The sequence below is a fragment of the Coregonus lavaretus genome, assembly GCF_964263955.1.
Source record: "Coregonus lavaretus genome assembly, chromosome: 4".
In the NCBI taxonomy this organism is placed as follows: Eukaryota; Metazoa; Chordata; class Actinopteri; order Salmoniformes; family Salmonidae; genus Coregonus; species Coregonus lavaretus.
This window is the reverse complement of record NC_139991.1, coordinates 48601175-48623117: the sequence shown is the minus strand read 5'-3', so window position 1 is coordinate 48623117 and position 21943 is coordinate 48601175. Positions and strand designations below refer to the sequence as shown.

At 42.6% G+C, this 21943-nt stretch overlaps 1 protein-coding gene across 1 annotated transcript in view; it reads left to right on the top strand.

Moving 5' to 3' along the window:
• Positions 1 to 1042: 1042 nt before the first annotated feature.
• LOC311127456 (colorectal mutant cancer protein-like) overlaps positions 1043 to 21943 on the top strand; it is a gene marked incomplete at both ends in the record, with an annotated part of 132588 nt that continues 111687 nt past the window's right edge. Inside the window, 3 exons of the mRNA XM_084159292.1 lie at positions 1043 to 1164; positions 6331 to 6575; positions 7211 to 7443. Of these exons, the coding sequence (XP_084015418.1) occupies positions 1043 to 1164; positions 6331 to 6575; positions 7211 to 7443 (600 nt within the window). The remainder of the gene's footprint in view (positions 1165 to 6330; positions 6576 to 7210; positions 7444 to 21943) is intronic.

Here is a 21943-nt window from a genome sequence, read left to right as displayed (position 1 = left end):
AAGCTGAAATAAATCATTATCTCTACTATTATTCTGACATTTCACATTCTTAAAATAAAGTGGTGATCCTAACTGACCTAAGACAGGGAATTTTTACTAGGATTAAATGTCAGAAATTGTGAAAAACTGAGTTGAAATGTATTTGGCTAAGGTGTATGTAAACTTCCGACTTCAACTGTAGTAGGTTGACTGGTAAGCTTAATGTGGCGCATTTCACAGGGATAGAAATAGGAGCTACGATGCTAATATTTGTATAAACTCTCCACAGCTGTGTTCTGTGGGTGTCACCTGAGTAGACTGATACCACATTTCATTGATCCACAATCCATAGACAAGGAAGGCTGTACAGTGAAATATGAATGTCAATACGCGCAATAGGCTGACTGGGGAGGTCCCGCAATAAGAGCTACGACGCTAATATTTGTGTAGACTGATACCCAATTTCAATCCATAGGTAAGACTGCACAGTGAAATATAAGTATGCCCCAATGCAATTCTGAAGTCTAATACATCCATTCCACACTGCCATTCCAACTGATTTTTTTGTCAAATTAGTTCATTATTTTATTTTGTTTAATTTAAATTTCAACATTCAAAACTTGTTTAGTATTATCTAATCCAAATATGTCACGATTCCACTATTTGTATCCATTTTCATCTTTCAATTAGGGAATTATATTTTGAAGGAGAACAGCATATTCTGCTATTGTGGCTAATCCTTATTGTGGTTAGCTTCACATAGGTCCCACTGAGTTATAATAAAATCGGCATTCACCCTCACCAAAAGTTTACCCAAAGCTTTTTATCGCCTTCCCTATTCCCGACTAGATTTCGGGCTTAACTTTTACTGCACATGCTGCACCCTCCTTTTTGCAGAAGTGACCTAAACCCAAGTTTACATTTGATTATATTCAATCACATGTCGGGTAGTAGCCTACACCTATGGGAAGTGTGACGATGGAGCAGTTACTTCGTTGAGAGTGAATACTTGGAGGTGTAATAGCCTAGCATACTAGTCACAGTACGGTATTCAGGGAAGATCATGGCGGCGGTGGAGGTGAGTGTGAGTAGCGGCAGTAGTGACACATCTAGCACCGGCGAAGACGAGAGGATGAGGCGATTGTTTCAGACTTGTGACGGTGACGGTGATGGATACATCAACAGGTAAAACTATTTTTTATCAACGACACGGTGGGGTTAGAATTGAAGGCTACCAAATGCAGATTAACAGATTTTTCAGACATGTATATACGAGATGGAAATATAATAACTTGTTTAGCAAGCAAGCTATGCTTTGCTCTAGTTTTGTAATGTGAGCAAATTGCCAGTGACTTCCATAGTGAACAAGTTCTCGGATTTTGTTTCGTGTACTTCGAACCATGCTCAGTCTCGAAAACTGGCAACGGCAAACTAGCTAAAAACAGCTGCATTGCCATGGAAGTGTTGGCTTGAGTTTTTGAAAACAACTCAAAATGTAATATGACGATGGAAATGTTGCAACAGTGAATTTAGTTGAAACTAAGAATGTAGCTAGCTAACTAAAAGCTGTACTCCAGACTATCATACTCATAGACTAGTTCCAAACTAGAAGAACCTGTTGGCCAATAGCATGTTTCCTATTATGTGGGCAATATCATAATCATAACCATCCAGTTTGAACTTGTTACAATAAAATGGATGGACATAGCTTATGTTCTAATAGCTTATGCACTGAGTCATGTTGTTCAGAGTCAGAACTGCTTTCACACATGTTCATTGACGAGGCCTACTGCATATTATAAATAAACACCAACCCTCCAACTTAGATCACAGCAACTGTATTTGATGCAGCATCCAAAGACCTTTTACATTTCATGTTCAGGCTACAGCAAAGTGGCATGAGCCAGGCAAGATCATAGAGAAGACTCCTGAGCACAGGGAACTGAAACATTTGTCCATACCTCGGAATAGGGAATCTAGGCCTATTCCTATCCTAACATAGTCTTGTGAGTGTGAGTTATGGTGTCAGTAAGTTATTCAGTTACAGTTTACACAGCGATATGAGTTATAATCACAGTGGTGGTCTGTAATTATAAAATGCTTATGAACTCTGAAGTGTTGAATGTTCTTTCTTGGCAGTAAAGTAGGCATGCTTCAGGCTATACACAGGCAGCGAGAGCGGTGAGGAAAATTAAAACATGCAGGAGAGGAGAGCTTAAGAGCATTGGTTACTTTTGACTCAACTCAAACACATCTGTTATTTTTCAGTCATCTCTTTTCAGTCATCTCTTGAGAAGCCCATGGTTTGCTTAGTCACTTGAGATGCATGTTTTAATGTATATATACTACCAGTCAAAAGTTTGGACACACCTACTCATTCAAGGGTTTTTCTTTATTTTTAAAATGTTTTACATTGTAGAATAATAGTGAAGACATCAAAACTATGAAATAACATATATGGAATCATGTAGTAACCAAAAAAGTGTTAAACAAATCCAAATATATTTTATATTTGAGGTTCTTCAAATAGCCACCCTTTGCCTTGATGACAGCTTTGCACGCTCTTGGCATTCTCTCAACCAGCTTCACATGGAATGCTTTTCCAACAGTCTTAAAGGAGTTCCCACATATGCTGAGCACTTGTTGGCTGCTTTTCCTTCACTCTGCTGTCCGACTCATCCCAAACCATCTCAATTGGGTTGAGGTCGGGGGATTGTGGAGGCCAGGTCATCTGATGCAGCACTCCATCACTCTCCTTCTTGGTCAAATAGCCCTTACACAGCTTGGAGGTGTGTTGGGTCATTGTCCTGTTGAAAAACAAATTATAGTCCCACTAAGCCCAAACCAGATGGGATGGCGTATCGCTGCAGAATGCTGTGGTAGCCATGCTGGTTAAGTGTGCCTTGAATTCTAAATAAATCACAGACAGTGTCACCAGCAAAGCACCCCCACACCATAATACCTCCTCCTCCAAGCTTTACGGTGGGAACTACACATGCGGAGATCGGCCGTTCACCCACACTGCGTCTCACAAAGACATGGCAGTTGGAACCAAAAATCTCAAATTTGGACTCCAGACCAAAGGACAGATTACCACCCGAGTGGCGCAGTGGTCTAAGGCACTGCATCGCAGTGCTAGCTGTGCCACTAGAGATCCTGGTTCGAGTCCAGGCTCTGTCGCAGCCGGCCGCGACCGGGAGACCCATGGGCGGCGCACAATTGGTCCAGCGTCGTCCAAGGTAGGGGAGGGTTTGGCCGGCAGGGATGTGGGTTCGTTTCCCACGGGGGGCCAGTATAAAAAAACAAAAACAAAAAAACAACAACAACAAAAAAACACGTATGCATTCACTAACTGTAAGTCGCTCTGGATAAGAGCGTCTGCTAAATGACTAAAATGTAAATGTAAAATGTCTAATGTCCATTGCTTGTGTTTCTTGGCCCAAGCAAGTCTCTTCTTCTTATTGGTGTCCTTTAGTAGTGGTTTCTTTGCAGCAATTCGACCATGAAGGCCTGATTTACACAGTCTCCTCTGAACAGTTGATGTTGAGATGTGTCTGTGACTTGAACTCTGTGAAGCATTTATTTGGGCTGCAATTTCTGAGGCTGGTAACTCTAATGAACTTATCTTCTGCAGCAGAGGTAACTCTGGGTCTTCCTTTCCTGTGGCGGTCCTCATGAGAGCCAGTTTCATCATAGTGCTTGATGGTTTTTGCGACTGCACTTGAAGAAATGTTCAAAGTTCTTGACATTTTCCGTATTGACTGACCTTCATGTCTTAAAGTAATGATGGACTGTCATCTCTCTTTGATTATTTGAGCTGTTCTTGCCATAATATGGACTTGGTCTTTTACCAAATAAGGCTATCGTCTGTATACCCCCCCTACCTTGTCACAACACAACTGATTGGCTCAAACGTATTAAGAAGGAAAGAAATTCCACAACTTAACCTTTTAAGAAGGCATACCTGTTAATTGAAATGCATTCCAGGTGACTACCTCATGAAGCCGGTTGAGAGAATGCCAAGAGTGTGCAAAGCTTTCAAGGCAAAGGGTGGCTATTTGAAGAATCTCAAATATAAAATATATTTGGATTTGTTTGACACTTTTTTTGTTACTACATGATTATTTCATAGTTTTGAGGATAACACAGTGCCACTGACGCGGCCCGCTCCCAAGGACTGTGGGCTCTCGTTCTCCGTGGCCGACGTGAGTAAGACATTTAAGCGTGTTAACCCTCGCAAGGCTGCCGGCCAAGACGGCATCCCTAGCCGCATCCTCAGAGCATGCGCAGACCAGCTGGCTGGAGTGTTTACGGACATATTCAATCTCTCCCTATCCCAGTCTGCTGTCCCCACTTGCTGCAAGATGTCCACCATTGTTCATGTACCCAAGAAAGCAAAGGTAACTTAACTAAATGACTATCGCCTCGTAGCACTCGCTTCTGTCATCATGAAGTGCTTTGAGAGGCTAGTTAAGGATCATATCACCTCTACCTTACCTGCCACCCTAGACCCACTTAATTTGCATACCGCCACAATAGATCCACAGACAATGCAATCGCCATCGCACTGCGCACTGCCTTATCCCGTCTGGACAAGAGGAATACCTATGTAAGAATGCTGTTCATTGACTATAGCTCAGCCTTCAACACCATAGTACCCGCCAAGCTCGGGGCCCTGGGTCTGAACCCCGCCCTGTGCAACTGGGTCCTGGACTTCCTGACGGGCCGCCCCCAGGTGGTGAAGGTAGGAAACAACACCTCCACTTCGCTGATCCTCAACACTGGGGCCCCACAAGGGTGTGTGCTCAGCCCCCTCCTGTACTCCATGTTCACCCATGACTGCGTGGCCACGCACGCCTCCAACTCAATCATCAAGTTTGCAGACAACACAATAGTAGTAGGCCTGATTACCAACAATGACGAGATGGCCTACAGGGAGGAGGTGAGGGCCCTGGAGGAGTGGTGCCAGGAAAATAACCTCTCCCTCAACGTCATCAAAATGAAGGAGCTGATCGTGGACTTCAGGAAACAGCAGAGGGAGCACACCCGTATCCACATCGACGGGTCCGCAGTGGAGAAGGTGAAAAACGTCAAGTTCCTCGGCGTACACATCACTGACAATCTGAAATGGTCCACCCACACAGACGGTGTGGTGAAGAAGGCGCAACAGTGCCTCTTCAACCTCAGGAGGCTGAAGAAATTCGGCTTGGCCCCTAAGAACCTCACAAACTTTGACAGATGCACAATTGAGAGCATCCTGTCGGGCTGTATCACCGCCTGGTACGGCAACTGCACCACCCGCAACCGCAGGGCTCTCCAGAGCGTGGTGAGGTCTGCCAATTGCATCACCGGGGGCACACTGCCTGCCCTCCAGTACACCTACAGCACCTGATGTCACAGGAAGGCCATAAAGATCATCAAGGACATCAACCACCCGAGCCACTGCCTGTTCACCCCGCGACCATCTAGAAGGCGAGGTCAGTACAGGTGCATCAAAGCTGGGACCGAGAGACTGAAAAACAGCTTCTATCTCAAGGCCATCAGACTGTTAAATAGCTATCACTAGCCGACTACCACCCGGTTACTCAACCCTGCACCTTAGAGGCTTCTGCCCTATATATATAGACATGTAATCACTGGTCACTTTAGTAATGGAACACTAGTCACTTTAATAATGTTTACATACTGCTTTACTAATTTCATATGTATATACTGTATTCTATTCTACTGTATTTTAGTCAATGCCACTCCGACATTGCTCGTCCTAATATTTATATATTTCTTATTTATTTTACTTTTAAATTTGTGTGTATTGTTGTGAATTGTTAGATACTACTGCACTGTTGGAGCTAGGAACACAAGCATTTCGCTACACCCGCAAAAACATCTGCTAAATGTGTGTATGTGACCAATACAATTAGATTTGATATATTGCTCTAATTGTATTCCTTTCCACATCATCTAGGAAACCTATTTGCCCCCTCCAAACCTGTCCTAATATTTATTTATTTTCACTCTTTTGAGAATTGAAGACAATTTCTCAGGCTGGTGCCCTGGCTAATGTATCAGAAATTCAGCTTGGTACTGCAACTTGTACACCACTCTTCAATTGAAAACCATGTTCTTCTTCTCCATGTCCTTCTCCTCCTGTCCCTCCATATCTCTTTCTCTCTCTCTCTGCCCTTTTACCTCTGCCTCTCTCTCTTCTTTTCTCTCTGCCTCTCCTTCACCATGTCCCTCCTGATTTCTCCCTGTTTCTTTGCCTATCTCCATACTTTTCCTCCTGCCTCTATCGCCTTCCCTCTTCTTTTCCATCTCCCTTTCCATCCTTCTCTCCCTCTCTCCTGTTAGGAATGACCTGCTGATGGTGTGCAGACAGCTAAACATGGAGGGGTCTGTGGCAGAGATCATGGGCCAGCTGGGAGCGGACGAGCGAGGCAAGATCTCCTTTGAGGACTTCACCCGCTGCCGCATGCAGCTGGTCAACGAGATCCGAAAGGAAGAGGGCGAGATCTCCCAACGCTCCCAGGACTCTGACACTAGGAAGCTCAGGGAACACATCGCCTCCTGGCCAACCAGTAGCGAGATTAGCCGTGGTGAGTTTGGGGATAGCCTATCAAGATTAGGCAGAATTGTGAGTTACATTGTTAAACAAGAGACACAATTAATCACAGCTGCCTACAAGCATAAAACCAACTAAGAACAGGCAACACCAAACAACTAAACCTAACACCCAACATCCAACAACTAACTGCAAACAACCACTAACCCTTATTACACAGTCATTATTAACCATAAACAACTGACACCAAACCGCTAAGATGAAACAACCAAAACAGATCCTGCATGACTGAGGCTAGGGTTTTTAGCTCTGTTGCTAAACCTTCAGTAACATTTGTTTTTAATTGGCCGTTCTAAATAGGGGCCTCTGGAGCATCAGCCAGTGCTCATTATTGTGGAATGAAAGGAGAGCATAATGACCAGGCATGTTTACCCCATTTTATAGTGACTAATTCAATCTACCTAACTCAGCCCACTTCACATGTGCATGAAACCACTTCAAAAGTAATCCACAGAGAATAAAAAAAAACTGAAGTCTACTTGCATAGGGAAGCAGTAATGCATGCAAAAGTTTTTAGACTCTTGAGGTTCTCTTTAGGCAGATCTGGTTGGGAGTGTCAAACCTTCACACTGCTTATTAGTTATGAGTTATTACCTGTTAGCTATCGAGTTATAATGTGTCCCCTATGGGCCTTGTCAGGAGCCAGAGAGAGCTGGGAGTACTACTCTGGGGCCCGGGACCTTCAGAGTTCAGACATCCAGCCTCAGCAGACACAGACCCAGCAGCAGCCAGCCATCCTCCAGAAGCTCCTAGAACAGCAGGCTGCCCTTCATAAACTCCTGGCCCAGACCAGTGCCCGCTGTGCCCCCCTGGCAGGAAACTACCTGGAGCTGGCCAACACAGTGAGTAGACCGCTGTTGATGCTGATGAATGCTGAGTGCATACTGCATAGTGCTGGTGGTAGCATTTGATGGATTCCTGATATGTTGCCTTTAGAATTATCTTGTGAGCCACCCAATGACCAAAATAGTTGTTTCTAGTCAAAAGCCAGTCTGCGACTCAGTATGTATTGGCTGCTGGTGCCACCCACCATTTGGTGAACACTGATATAGGACCGAAGCACATCACCTATAAGATCAGATACTACTTAGCCTCTGAGTTACTGGACGTTTACTTCCAACGATGAAGGAATGAATGTGCAATGAATGGTGGAGTCTGGAGATATTGTATTTACAGAAATACAGGCACCTCCAACACTCATACACAGTTTAGTTGGTAACACACAGAACCCTAAGAAGTGTTGTGGTGCTGTGTGAAAGTTGAACTGTTGAACATCAATATAATAGGGGTAAATGAATGAATGATAGGTGTAGTAAGCATGGTTATGAAGCAGAGGGCAGCGCTGCTCATGATTACTCAATCTACTCGCATTCTCCTCTCCTGCTTAGAGCAGCCACTGGGCCTGTATGGCTTGACATCATTACATTTACATTTTAGTCATTTAGCAGACGCTCTTATCCAGAGCGACTTACAGTTAGTGAATACATATATATATTTTTTTTATACTGGCCCCCCGTGGGAATCGAACCCACAACCCTGGCATTGCAAACGCCATGCTCTATCAACTGAGCTACATCCCTGCCGGCCATTCCCTCCCCTACCCTGGACGACGCTGGGCCAATTGTGCGCCGCCCATGAGTCTCCCGGTCGCAGCCGGCTGCGACAGAGCCTGGATTCGAACCAGGATCTCTAGTGGCACAGCTAGCACTGCGATGCAGTGCCTTAGACCACTGCACCACTCAGGAGTACAGTGATCTATGGATCATGGTACCCCCTCCTTATTTACATTTACATTTTAGTCATTTAGCAGACGCTCTTATCCAGAGCGACTTACAGGAGCATTTAGGGTTAAGTGCCTTGCTTAAGGGCACATCGACAGATTATGGTTAGTATTTGAAGATACTGGTCCTAACTGCGACACCATTCCTGTGTCTTTACTCTTCAACAAGATAACTGTCAAACCTACAGACCTCTTCTGACTCTAGAACCAATACAAGCAATACTTTTTATGCTTGGTCTGGGTAGGGATTCCAACACTCCCTGTGTTGACCTTGGCTCTCCCTGTCACTTAGCGTTAAGGGGTATCATCATCAGGGTATCCGTATAATCTCTATCACCTCCCCTGAGCAGTAATCACACCCCTTCATTAATGCATCCATATTTATTATTCATCACATTGAGCTGTCTCATGAGCTGTCATATATCCTTCCTATATCAGGTTTCAGGGCTGGGCGCCTTTATGGACCCATATAAATCATTTAGTCATTTATTACGGAGATTCACATCATGACACCGTCCCTCTGTAGATTAGCACAGGCACCGGAGAGAATGGGAGGTTAAATGCGATCGGTTGTGAGTGACAGAGAGTGATGTTTGTGTCTGATGGAGAAAGTGTAGTCACTAGTCACTTTCCAGCTCTAACCATTATGTGGGATATGGTGCAGTGGTGTAGCAACCATTTTTAGCCCCCCCACGCAATTAGGAGTCCCACTTTACGGGTTTGTCCTGCTGGTGCTGTGTTTAATGTGGCCCCCGGGCTTCGATTACAGCCCTAATGGAACATCTGGTTGCTGACACGGGGAGGCCGTGACACTATCAATGCTTTTGGTTCTCTGTAGGTCGAAAAGTGACTTTATGGACATGGTCCCTGTCATGTTTTGGGATGTTTTCAGAATAGGGGGAACGTACAGATGCTGTATAGCCTATGATTGTTTTTGTTTGTTATTTTTAATACCTGGGTTGGTTCTTTTTATGTGGGTCTATGAAAGGTTTAAATGTTCACTACATATTAGTCGCCAAACCCACTGGCTCCAGGTCATCTATAAATCACTGCTAGGAATCCCCGTCTTATCTTAGCTCACTGGTCACCATAGCAACACCCACCCGTAGTCTGCGCTCCAGCAGGTATATCTCACTGGTCATCCCCAAAGCCAACACCTCCTTTGGCCGCCATTCCTTCCAGTTCTCTGCTGCCAATGACTGGAACGAACTGAAAAAATCTCTGAAGCTGGAGACTCTTATCTCCCTCACTAACTTTAAGCGTCAGTTGTCAGAGCAGCTTACCGATCACTGCACCTGTACACAGCCATTCTGAAATTAGCCCACCCAACTACCTCATTCCCATATTGTTATTTATTTTGCTAATTTGCACCCCAGTATCTCTATTTGCACATCATCTTTTGCACATCTATCATTCCAGTGTTAATTATGAAATTGTAACTATTTTTGCACTATGGCCTATTTATTTATTGCCTTACCTCCATAACTTACTACATTCGCACACACTGTATATATATTTTCTGTTGTATTTTTGACTTTATGTTTTGTTTACCCCATATGTAACTCTGTGTTGTTGTTTTTATCGCACTGCTTTGCTTTATCTTGGCCAGGTCGCAGTTGTAAATGAGAACTTGTTCTCAACTGGCTTACCTGGTTAAATAAAGGTGAAATTAAAAATAAATGTAAAAAATGTCAAATCACATTTTATTTGTATGTGTGAGGGTGTGGGTAGAGTCCAGTGAGTGTGCATAGAGTGCCAGTGCAAGAGAGTCAGTCCTCCCCAAAAAATTTAGGCTACGTTTTATCTTCCTTCATGCACTCATGTAGACCATGTTAGTATGTGGAGGCCTTGTATTGAATTATGTTCTGTCCTTGAAGGACATTTTGCAAATATTAAGAGATTTGTTATATACTGAACAAAAATATAAACGCAACATGCAACAATTTCAAAGATTTTACTGAGTTACAGTTCATTTGAAATAAATAAATTAGGCCCTAATCTATGGATTTCACATGACTGGGAATGCAGATATGCATCTGTTGGTTACAGATACCTTAAAAAAAAGGTAGGGGCGTGGATCAGAAAACCAGTCAGTATCTGGTGTGACCACCATTTGCCTCATGCAGTGTGACACATCTTCTTCGCATAGAGTTGATTGTGGCCTGTAGAATGTTGTCCCACTCCTCTTCAATGGCTGTGCGAAGTCGCTGGATATTGGCAGGAACTGGAACACGCTGTCGTACACGTCGATCCAGAGCATCCCAAACATGCTCAATGGGTGACATGTCTGGTGAGTAGGCAGGCCATTTTCAGCTTCCAGGAATTGTGTACAGATCCTTGCGACATGGGGCCGTGCATTATCATACTGAAACATGAGGTGATGGCAGCGGATGAATGGCACGACAATGGGCCTCAGGATCTCGTCATCGATAAAATGCAATTGTGTTCGTTGTCCTTAGCTTATGCCTGCCCATACCATAACCCCACCACCACTATGGGGCACTCTGTTCACAACGTTGACATCAGCAAATCGCTCGCCCACACAATGCCATACACGTGGTCTGCGGGTGTGCTGCACTCACTCTGGATAAGAGCGTCTGCTAAATGACTAAAATGTAAAGCCGGTTGGACGTACTGCCAAATTCTCTAAAACGACATTGAAGGTGGCTTATTGTAGAGAAATGAACATTCAATTATCTGGCAACAGCTCTGGTGGACATTACTGCAGTCAACATGCTTGAGACATCTGTGGCATTGTGTTGTGTGACAAAACTGCACATTTTATAGTGGCCTTTTATTGTCCTGAGCGCAAGGTGCACCTGTGTAATGATCATGCTGTTTAATCAGCTTCTTGCTATTCCACACCTGTCAGGTGGATGGATTATCTTGGCAAAGGAGAAATGCTCACTAACAGGGATGTAAACTAATTTGTGCACAAAATTGGAGAGAAATAAGCTTTTTGTGCATATGGAACATTTCTGGGATCTTTTTATTTCAGCTCATGAAACATGGGACCAACACATTACATGTTGCATTTTATATTTTTGTTCAGTGTACATCAGCTGCTGAGTGGAGAGTGAATGCTACATTTTCTCCTGTGTGAATAGAAACATTATTGATTGTGTGCGTGGCGTGCGTGAGAGAGAGCGGGAGAGCGTGTGTGTGTTTATGTGCGTCAGCCAGTGTTATGAATAGCAGAGAATACATTGCCATCCCTGGTTGAGTAGAATCCCATGCCCCCTCACCCAACACTCATTACCCAACTCCATATCCCTCCACACTCAGTAAACAACATTGTGTTTGGGGGAAAATAATGTGCATATCATTATCTCCCTGAGAAGAAACTTAATCCCAATGCGTTTGCAGATTGCTTTCTTTGGCAGCTTGAGTTTATTCACACCCCTGTTCATTAGCTGGTGTTTTATTGGCCATAGACAATCACTATGCGGGAATGCTATTACCCCGTTGGCTGCAGCCAGCATCCGGCCAGGGCTGTAAAGGCGGATTAACACTGTCAATGGAGACATGGGACATATGCAGCGGCCACCAACAGATAAGACAATGAGGACGGTATATCACTGTCAAAGGGACTTTCCGACAGTATTGAACTGAAACACACTTTTGTCATTCCTCTTTGATTTCTGATAAGATTTTATTCGTCACTTGCTTTGTAAACAACAGGTATAGACTAACAGTGAAAGGCTTACTTACAGACCCTTCCCAACAATGCAGAGAGAAAGAAAATAAAGAAATAATAGAAAAATAATAACACGTAATAATAAATACACAATGAGTAACGATAACTATATACACGGGGTACCAGTACCGAGTCGATGTGCCGGGGTACGAGGTAATTGAGGTAGATACAGTGCCTTCAGAAAGAACTCACACCCCTTGACTTATTCCACATTTTGTTGTGTTACAGCCTGAATTCTAAATGGATTACATAGATTTTTTTTCTCACCATCTACACACAATAATACCCCATAATGACAAAGTGAAAACATGTTTTTAGAAATGTTTGCAAATGTATTGAAAAATGCAATACAGAAATATACTATTTAAATACTTTATAGAAGCACCTTTGGCAGCGATTACAGCGGTAAGTCTCTAAAGCCTTGTTCACATTGGCAGTTTGAAGTGACTCAAATCCTATTTATTTGCATATCAGATTCAAATCTGTTATTTTCCATGCAGTCTGAACAGCCAAAAAGCACATGGAATTAGATATTTCAAACCACCTTCGTAGGTGGTTTGAAATCAGATACAAATCTGATTTCTGGCCATGCGACTTGTCTGAACAGTCAAATCTGATTTTATTTGCCCTCAAGTTGTTTTTAGACTGTTATTTGGCAGATCTTGTTGCTTGCTAGCTACTCTGTTGACAGTTTTGACAAGAACATGTGGTAGCTATCTAGCTTGTACATTTTTTACAAACAAATTAGTGAATGTGCTAGAAAGCTAAACAGCTAGCTAGCTAGTTGACTGCTGTGGCTAGCCAAAAAGGACTAGTTTTGAAAGTTGGATGATCTTATCCTTTGAGGCTTTAAGTGTTCTTACACTCAAAGCAATTGGGAAAGTCCATGGCAGGCATTATTGTCACCTTTAACTTGCTACATAACTTCTGAATGATTGGAAGCACGAGCACCCCCACCATTCAGCCTACAACACTGCGCACACACCAGGGCTCGAATTTCCCAGCAGCACCGACGACAGCGTTGACACCCCCTTGTGTGGCTGTAATGGGCAAAAAAAAATCCATGCTTTGCGGCCAAAGTGGCCGTTGTGCCCTTGGGGCTGAATATAATAATTCCCTTCTCCCGGCTGCCAGTCGCCGTACTCCGAAGCGCCTCTCACTCATATCGCTCTCTCAGATATCTAAATTCTTATTAGCCAATGCCCGTCACATGATCGGGTCCTTCTCACAGGCATCGCAGCTCTGAAGTAGGCTAGAAGAGAAGATGGACACATCGGGGATGCAAAGGCGCGAGTCCTTATTGAATTCCGAGGAGCTTATTGAAGATGTTAGAAGAACTGTCCACATTTACTTTTCGTTAGCCAACAAGATGAGTAGGCCTAACGAACAGCAAAAGCACTAGCCTATGTCAATAATCCCCCATAGTACAAAAGTTGACCTATTCTATTGCTCAGCTTGTCCTTGTGTATGAGAAATAAAATATTCCAAACATACTCTGGGACAGTTGTGGGACACGATATATCCGAAATTAATACAACCACTGTAGCCTACATAAAAACAAACATTTAAAAGCAATGAGGCTGATGCAACAGATCAGAACGTTTAGCTTAAAATGTTGATAAACTATTAGGCTATTTCTTCACATTATAAGTGCAGCAATGCCCACAGAAATAGGCTATAAGCAAGAATGTTCCAAAATGCAATTAGCGGAAGTGCACCGCAAATGCAAGCGCTTTCATATGACAGAGATGAAAATATCCTTCCGAAATGTTGAGAGACTCATCAAAACATGTGTTGTTAATATGACTAGGATTGTGTCTTTGGCTGCTGGACAATGAAAGAAAGTTGAGAACATAAGAGAAATAGGCTACTGGTTTCAATGGCATATGAGGAAGTGTTTATCAAATAATCCCCTTAACATTTGGTCGGAAAATGGTAAGACATGCCTCATAAAATGACAAAAAACGTCCAGGTTTTAAACAATAATGTTTATGGTTAAATAGTTTCAAAATATTGACTGCCTCCACTCAGATTGTAAGGTGGGTGATGTTGCAGTGCGCAACATGCACTGGCCTTTCTCTCCTATCTGAACTAACAGTGCCTCAAGTATGTCGACAGAATCAAGCCTTTAGATATTAATAATAATCCTACATTAAATTTGCCAAACATGACTGGTGTTTAGCATATATATATATATATATATATATATATATATATATATATATATATATATACAATTAAAAGTCTAATTAAAGTTTGGCTACATTTTCAGGCACCTTCCTCTTGTCAGCATCGGTCTGGACATGACCGGCTGTAGCCAATACGCATAGGCTATCACGTCGACATGTAGGCTAATTATTTATGTACATTTACATACACTTATGTTTTTCTTAACAGAATAGCTACTGTTTTTCGGATTTCAAATACATTTAATTGGCTATGTTGGTTAATGAAAAATAGGCCCACCCACTGAGGAGTATTTCTGTTTGTAATAAAGTACTTTTGTGGGGAGAAACTCATTCTGATTGGCTGGGCCTGGCTCCCCAGTGGGTGGGCCTATGCCTCCCAAGCCCACTCATGGCTGCACCCCTGCCCAGTCATGTGAAATCCATAAATTAGGTCCTAATGAATTTATTTCAATTGACTTATTTCCTTATATGTACTGTAACTCAGTAAAATCGTTGAAATTGTTGGGTTTTATATTTTTGTTCAGTATACAATGTTGTTGATCCATTCTCCAGACAGTTTTCTCCTATCACAGCCATTCAACTCTGTAACTGTTTTAAAGTCACTATTGGCCTCATGGTGAAATCCCTGAGCGGATTCCTTCCTCTCTGGCAACTGAGTTAGGAAGGACGCCTGTATCTTTAGTGACTGGGTGTGTTGATACACCATCCAAAGTGTAACTAATAACTTTACCATGCTCAAAAGGATATTTCATGTCTAGGTACCTTTTGCGAGGCATTGGAAAACCTCCCTGGTCTTTGTGGTTGAATTTGTGGTTGAAATTCACTACTTGACTGAGGGACCTTACAGATAATTGTATGTGTATGGTACAGAGATGAGGTAGTCATTAAAAAATAGTGGTAAACACTATTATTGCACAAAGAGTGAGTCCATGCAACTTTATGTGACTTGTTAAGCACATTTTTACTCTTGAACTTATTTAGGCTTGCCATAACAAAGGGGTTGAATACTTATTGACTCAAGACATTTCAGCTTTTCATTTTTTAATACATTTGTAAACATTTCTGAAAACAACATAATTCCACTTTGACATTATGGGGTATTGTGTGTAGGCCAGTGACCAAAAAAACCAACATGTAATCCATTTAAAATTCAGGCTGTAGCACAACAAAATGTGGAAAAGGTCACAGGGTGTCAATACTTTCTGAAGGCATTGTACATGTTCCCTGTGATTGCAGGCATGATTCATGCCTAACACACGCACAAACACACATACCCACACACAGTTTGGTGCCATCTCATTATCGGGCTCATTATCCTAAGAGCTCTCAGCTGTTGATCCACCAATCACTCAGCCCTGCAGACCAACTGCATTCAGCCACTTTTACCTTAGTCGATGGTAGTTTTCACTTTATCTTTATGCAACTGGAGATTGGCCTCAAATCAAGATAGTGTGGACAGTGCATTAGCACATGATTCAATATTAACTCTACAAACACTGAAATAGGTTTGGAAAGAGATGTTTGCTCTGTAATGCTGTGCACACACACTTGCTCTTGCTCTTGCTCTCTCCATTCATATACATTATGCTGTACTACTTTACAGCATGATGTATGGTAAGCTAATGCCACGAGTTGCAACCATACAGGCTGATCTAGGCTATCCATAGTCAGAGGTCCATCTCTTTACGCTAGTGTTTTGTAGAGACTTTTGTATGATCTTGATTCCATGCCACATACAGAAGCCTATATTTACCTCTATATAAGCACTTTCTCTTTCAGCATGTGTAATATATCCACTGGGGCGGCAGGTAGCTTCGTGGTTAAGAGCGTTGTGCCAGTAACTGAAAGGTCGCTGGTTCTAATCCCCGAGCCGACTAGGTGAAAAATCTGTCTGTGCCCTTGAGCAAGGCACTTAACCATAATTGCTCCTGTAAGTTGTTCTGGATAAGAGCGTCTGCTAAATGACTAAAATGTAAAAATGTAAAATGTGTGGATGGTTAGGTTTTGTCCATAGCAGAAGTGGCTGGCTGTATCTTTCTCACTACTTGTCTCCATCTGGTGTCTTAGTATGAAATCCCCCTATGATATGACACCAGGGCCTCAGCCAAGCCCCAAAATAGAGCAAAGTAGTCCTAATAGATTTAATATACAGTTACTAATAGATAGCCTATTTTCAAGACCACAAAAAGCAACAGTTATCTGTTAATCAACCCTTTACACTCGTACCCGCATACGGGTGGAAAATGGCAGATTTGGGCACCGATAAACGCCTAAATTGGAGCGCAATGGCTATACAGTAACATGCTATACATGACATCAGAGCTCTGGCTCTGCGCTTCACAGGTTTTGACTGATAGCCATTCTGAACATGAGCACCTTGCGCGACAAGAAGTTGCCCCCATCTCTCCTGCTAATTGGGCATCTTTTGCAAATGTTATGTTGTCTGAGTGCGGGAAATGCTGTAAATTAAGAGGACTCTTATGTATTTTGAAAAATGAGACGTTGAGGATTAGAATAATTATCGCTTTGATGTCATACAAGCAAGCCAAACACCCGTGAGTCCAAATGTGCATTTCACATTTCCATATCAGAAACCTACTGTCATATACATTGTCAACGTTTGACCACTATGTGGCCTCCTGTAGCTCAGTTGGTAGAGCATGGCGCTTGCAACTCCAGGGTTGTGGGTTCGATTCCCACGGGGGGCCAGTATAAAAAATGTATGCACTCACTAACTAAGTCGCTCTGGATAAGAGCGTCTGCTAAATGACTAAAATGTAAAATTGTATGTTTGATGTACAGGTACTAGATTAAATCATACCCTGGGTTGTTCTGAACAGAATGAGCCTATGTTTGTCTATTGTGAAGAACATTTGCCGTGTTCCACGCACTTGAATGCACTCATAACTCCTTTCTATGCGCACCAAAATGATGATCTGTTTCCCTGAATTGCCTTGTGAAAGCCTAACACTGTAATATCATATTTTATAACTTAGTTGGTTATAGAACAGGCTTTCAAATGATGCCCACCTGACCCAGATTGCAATTTATAATGGACTGTTTTTGCAAACAAAACAACTACAAGAGTTGAAGACGACTTTGAGTCATAAAGGTGCATTGAAATGACTTATGAACTGTGCACACTTTGGAGACACCAGCTAGTCCTCTTACTCAAACCCTTATAATTTTCTTGTCTTATGTGGTACCTATCCCACATTTTCCAGGAATACTCTTATCATGTTACTAATTGTATTCAGAGTATTTTCAGATTTTGTATCAACAAATGCTGCGAAAGTACAGTAAATGTAAAATGCACATAAAATCAACAGTGTATTGTTTGGATTCAGTCTTGTGTCAGGTAAACTGTTTCCTCCTCACCTTTGGTCTAATAATTTCCCCATAATCTCCAAAATGTTCCCTTTCAATTGCTATCATGGTTATGCATATGCTTTTCATATTTCTTCTGTAAGAAACATTTCAATTTCGCCCTATCCATATAGGCCAATTCCCATGAGTGTAAACGGTTAACAGATGCATGCAGTATCTGATGGATTTAGGGAGGAGGAAGTGTATTTTGACAAAATGAGCCAGCACATGTCGCTCTCTTCGATATGGCAGTAACTTATGGAGGGAACCGTGTTTCACCAGAGGAAGAGAAGTGAGTGAAGCTTGGAGGAAGAGGATGAGAGAAAAGCGGAAAGGATGAGCAGTCCTGCTGAGAGGATATAGACGCAGCCGAGCGGTCGCACCACATGTTCATGGAAGAGGGGAAGGAAGACATGGAGAGGAATGGGAGGAAGAGTGGTAGGTAGAGAAGGAAGAGGAGGACGATGCACACACAGTCACCAAGGGAGTGATCCAGAACAGAAATGTGCATCCAGAGCCTTCTGTTTCCTCTCCTGCCTCGGGAAGTACACACACACAACACTCACACACAGCAGGCTATCCCTTTACCACACCAGCCTTGGTTCATGACCTGTGTCTTGTTTGATGTTTTGTGAGTTGTGAGCTAGTCTGGCTCCTAGTCTTACAAAGCCTGCTCCCTCATTTTATTACCATGCTTCCAAAGAGCCTAACTGAAAGAGCATAGTCTAGGTTTCTACATAGCTTAACCAGTATGAATCTAGACACACACAGGCTGCAAAATGGCACCAATTCTGAACATGAACAAAAATATAAACGCAACTTGCAACAATTTCAACACTTTTACTGAGTTACAGTTCATATAAGGAAATCAGTCAATTGAAATAAATTCATTAGGCCCTAATCTATGGATTTCACATGACTGGGAATACAGACATGCATCTGTTAGTCACAGATACCTTAAAGAAAAGGTAGGGGCGTGGATCAGAAAACCAGTCAGTATCTGGTGTGACCACCATTTGCCTCATGCAGCGCGGCACATCTCCTTCCAATAGAGTTGATCAGGCTGTTGATTGTGGCCTGTGGAATGTTGTCCCACTCCTCTTCAGTGGCTGTGCGAAGTTGCTGGATATTGGCGGAAACTGGAACACGCTGTTGTACATGTCGATCCAGAGCATCCCAAACATGCTCAATGGGTGATATGTTTGGTTAGTATGCAGGCCATAGAAGAACTGGGACGTTTTCAGCTTCCAGGAATTGTGTACAGATCCTTGCAACATGGGGCCCTACATTATCATGCTGAAACGTGAGGTGATCACTGCGGATTAATGGCACGACAATGGGCCTTAGGGCTGGGTGGTAAACTGTATTTTACTATATACCGGTATTGGTGCACGGACCGGTTTGGGTTTGTACTTTACCTTTAATAACGGGTTTGTTAAATGTTATACGCTGTGTGTAACGTCCATTTGTATCGTTTATTTCGTTACTCTCTCCGCTCTCTCTCTCTCTCCATGCTGCTTTCCACACAGACCTAGCCCCGCCCCCTGCTACTCAAAGAGCCCATTTGTTGTTCCTCGACCAGGAGACACTTGCGTTCAGTCTTCATTGTCAATGCAGCACATGCAACAATGTTGATGACAACGATGCTGTTTTCACTTTGCTTCTTAATATAGAACCACTAGCATTCTATAATTACACTATTAGTTTGTGTTTCTTACATCTGCAAACAGCTAATTTGTCTTTTCTTAGCAAGTTGGGCCTAAATCTTGTTAGCCGTTAAAGCTAATCGCTAGTTAGCTGGCTAGCTAGCTAATAAATGTACAGAGTCAGAGCAAAGGTAATTAGCTATACTGTACAACCTGTTAATACCAGTGATGGTGTAGACTTAAATCAGCAGGTTGTTTGTGCAACACTATCTTTTCAATCAAAGGAGGAATACGCCAAGCATGAATATGTTAGCTACATGAAGTAGCGTAAAATAAAACATTAAATGTAGCCAAAGATTATAAGGTCCCCTAGGAAACACTTAACAACACTTGTGGTTCCTACCCCGTCACAATAACTCCTCCCTGGTCAAACAACACTTTATTCAAAGTGCCCACTATTATATTCTTACTATAGAATTAGAATAATCATTTTATTTCAGTGATTCCAACAGTTCACCCAAGTGTTTTGCTCTAAATTGCAAGTCAAATCGCAATTGCAACATTTGGTTAAAAATAAGGCCTAGATTAGGGCTGCACGATATATCGTTTCAGCATCGACATTGCGATGTATGCATCCGCAATAGTCACATCGCAGAACGTGCGATTTAGTAAGGTAAACATATATCAGTCTACAATATATATATTTTTTAAATGTTAAACTAGCATTATATCTGTCTGATATAACGTAATTTACTCCGATTTATGGGTTATTGGATACACAGTTTATTATTATTTTAAATACGGAGTTCGTTGCTGCACGTGGTTGACATGCAGGCTCTGCTTGCGCGTGACGAAATGATGAGCGAGGAACAGGCAAAAAATACCGAAATTGAGAATTTCGTTGCAAAAAGAAATGCATCGTCAATTATATGGAAATATTTCGGCTACAGGCAGGATGATGTTGACCAAAAACAGGTACTTTGTCGAGAGTGCCTTGCAATTGTTGCCGCAACACGACCAATTTCTTTCGATCATTTAAGGCGGCACCACAAATCTTCGTATGACGAGTGCAAAGCATCTCAATGCCCTCCAAAGCAAAAATCTATTTCGGATGCCTTTGCCAGTATTACACCATACGAGAAAGGTTCCAAACGGCAGAGAGAAATCACAGATTCAATAACATTTCACGTCGCAAGACATGGTACCAATTAACACGGTTACCAAAGAGAGTTTTAAAAACATGATCCAGTCGCTTGACAAGCGGTATGTAATGCCATCACGCAACTATTTTTCTCAAGTTGCCATCCCAGAGTTGTACGAGAAATGCAAGGCACAAGTTGAAACAGAGCTGTCACAAGTGGAATATTATACAGCAACAACGGACTTGTGGTCCAGCCGGACAACGACCATACACTTTTATTATTCAAAAACATAAAATACTGTCATACAGTACTTTTTGTATTTTTATACTGTGATATGATATTTTGGCCGTATCGCCCAGCCCTGATGGGCCTCAGGATCTCATTACAGTATCTCTGTGCATTAAATTGCCATAGATAAAATGCAATTGTGTTCAATGTTCATAGCTTATGTCTGCCCATACCATAACCCCACCGGCACTCTGTTCACAACGTTGACATCAGTAAACCGCTCGACACATGACGCGATACAAAAATGGAGCCATCTGCCCGGTACATTTGAAACCGGGATTCATCCATGAAGAGCACACTTCTCCAGCGTGCCAGTGGCCATCGAATGTGAGCATTTGTCCACTGAAGTCCGTTACGGCGCCAAACTGCAGTTAGGTCAAAACCCTGGTGAGGACGATGAGCGGGCAGATGAGCTTACCTGAGACGGTTTCTAACAGTTTGAACAGAAATTCTTCGGTTGTGCAAACCCAAAGTTTCTTCAGCTGTCCGGGTGGCTGGTTTCAGACCATCCCGCAGGTGAAGAAGTCTGATGTGAAGGTCCTGGGCTGGCGTGGTTACACGTGGTCTGCGGTTGTGAGGCTGGTTGGACATACTGCCAAATTCTCTAAAACGACGTTGGAGGCAGCTTATGGTAGAGAAATGAACATTCAATTCTCAGGCAACAGCTCTGGTGGACATTCCTGCAGTCAGCATGCCAATTGCACGCTCCCTCAAAACTTGAGACATCTGTGGCATTGTGTTGTGTGACAAAACTGCACATTTTAGTGGCCTTTTATTGTCCCCAGCACAAGGTGCACCTGTGTAATGATCATGCTGTTTTAATCAGCTTCTTGATATGCCACACCTGTCAGATGGATGGATTATCTTGGCAAATGAGAAATGCTCACTAACAAGGATGTAAACAAATTTGAGAGAAATAAGCTTTTTGTGCATATGGAAAATTTCTGGGATCTTTTATTTCAGCTCATGAAACATGAGACCAACACTTTACATGTTGCGATTAATATTTTTGTTCAGTATAAGTCGGAAGCAGCTTGGTTATCCAGGCACCTCTATTTAAGTCCCCATCAGCACTATGTGGTATAAAGCTGTAACAGATGAGTTATATGTGCCTTAGATTGCTCTTAAAAAAGCCCAAGCCTCAGCCATTCCTAGGCAGGCCCTAATCCTGATTTTTAGCATTGATCACAGGAAAGATCTCTCTGTGTGCTGTATGTCACCCTTTATGTTTACC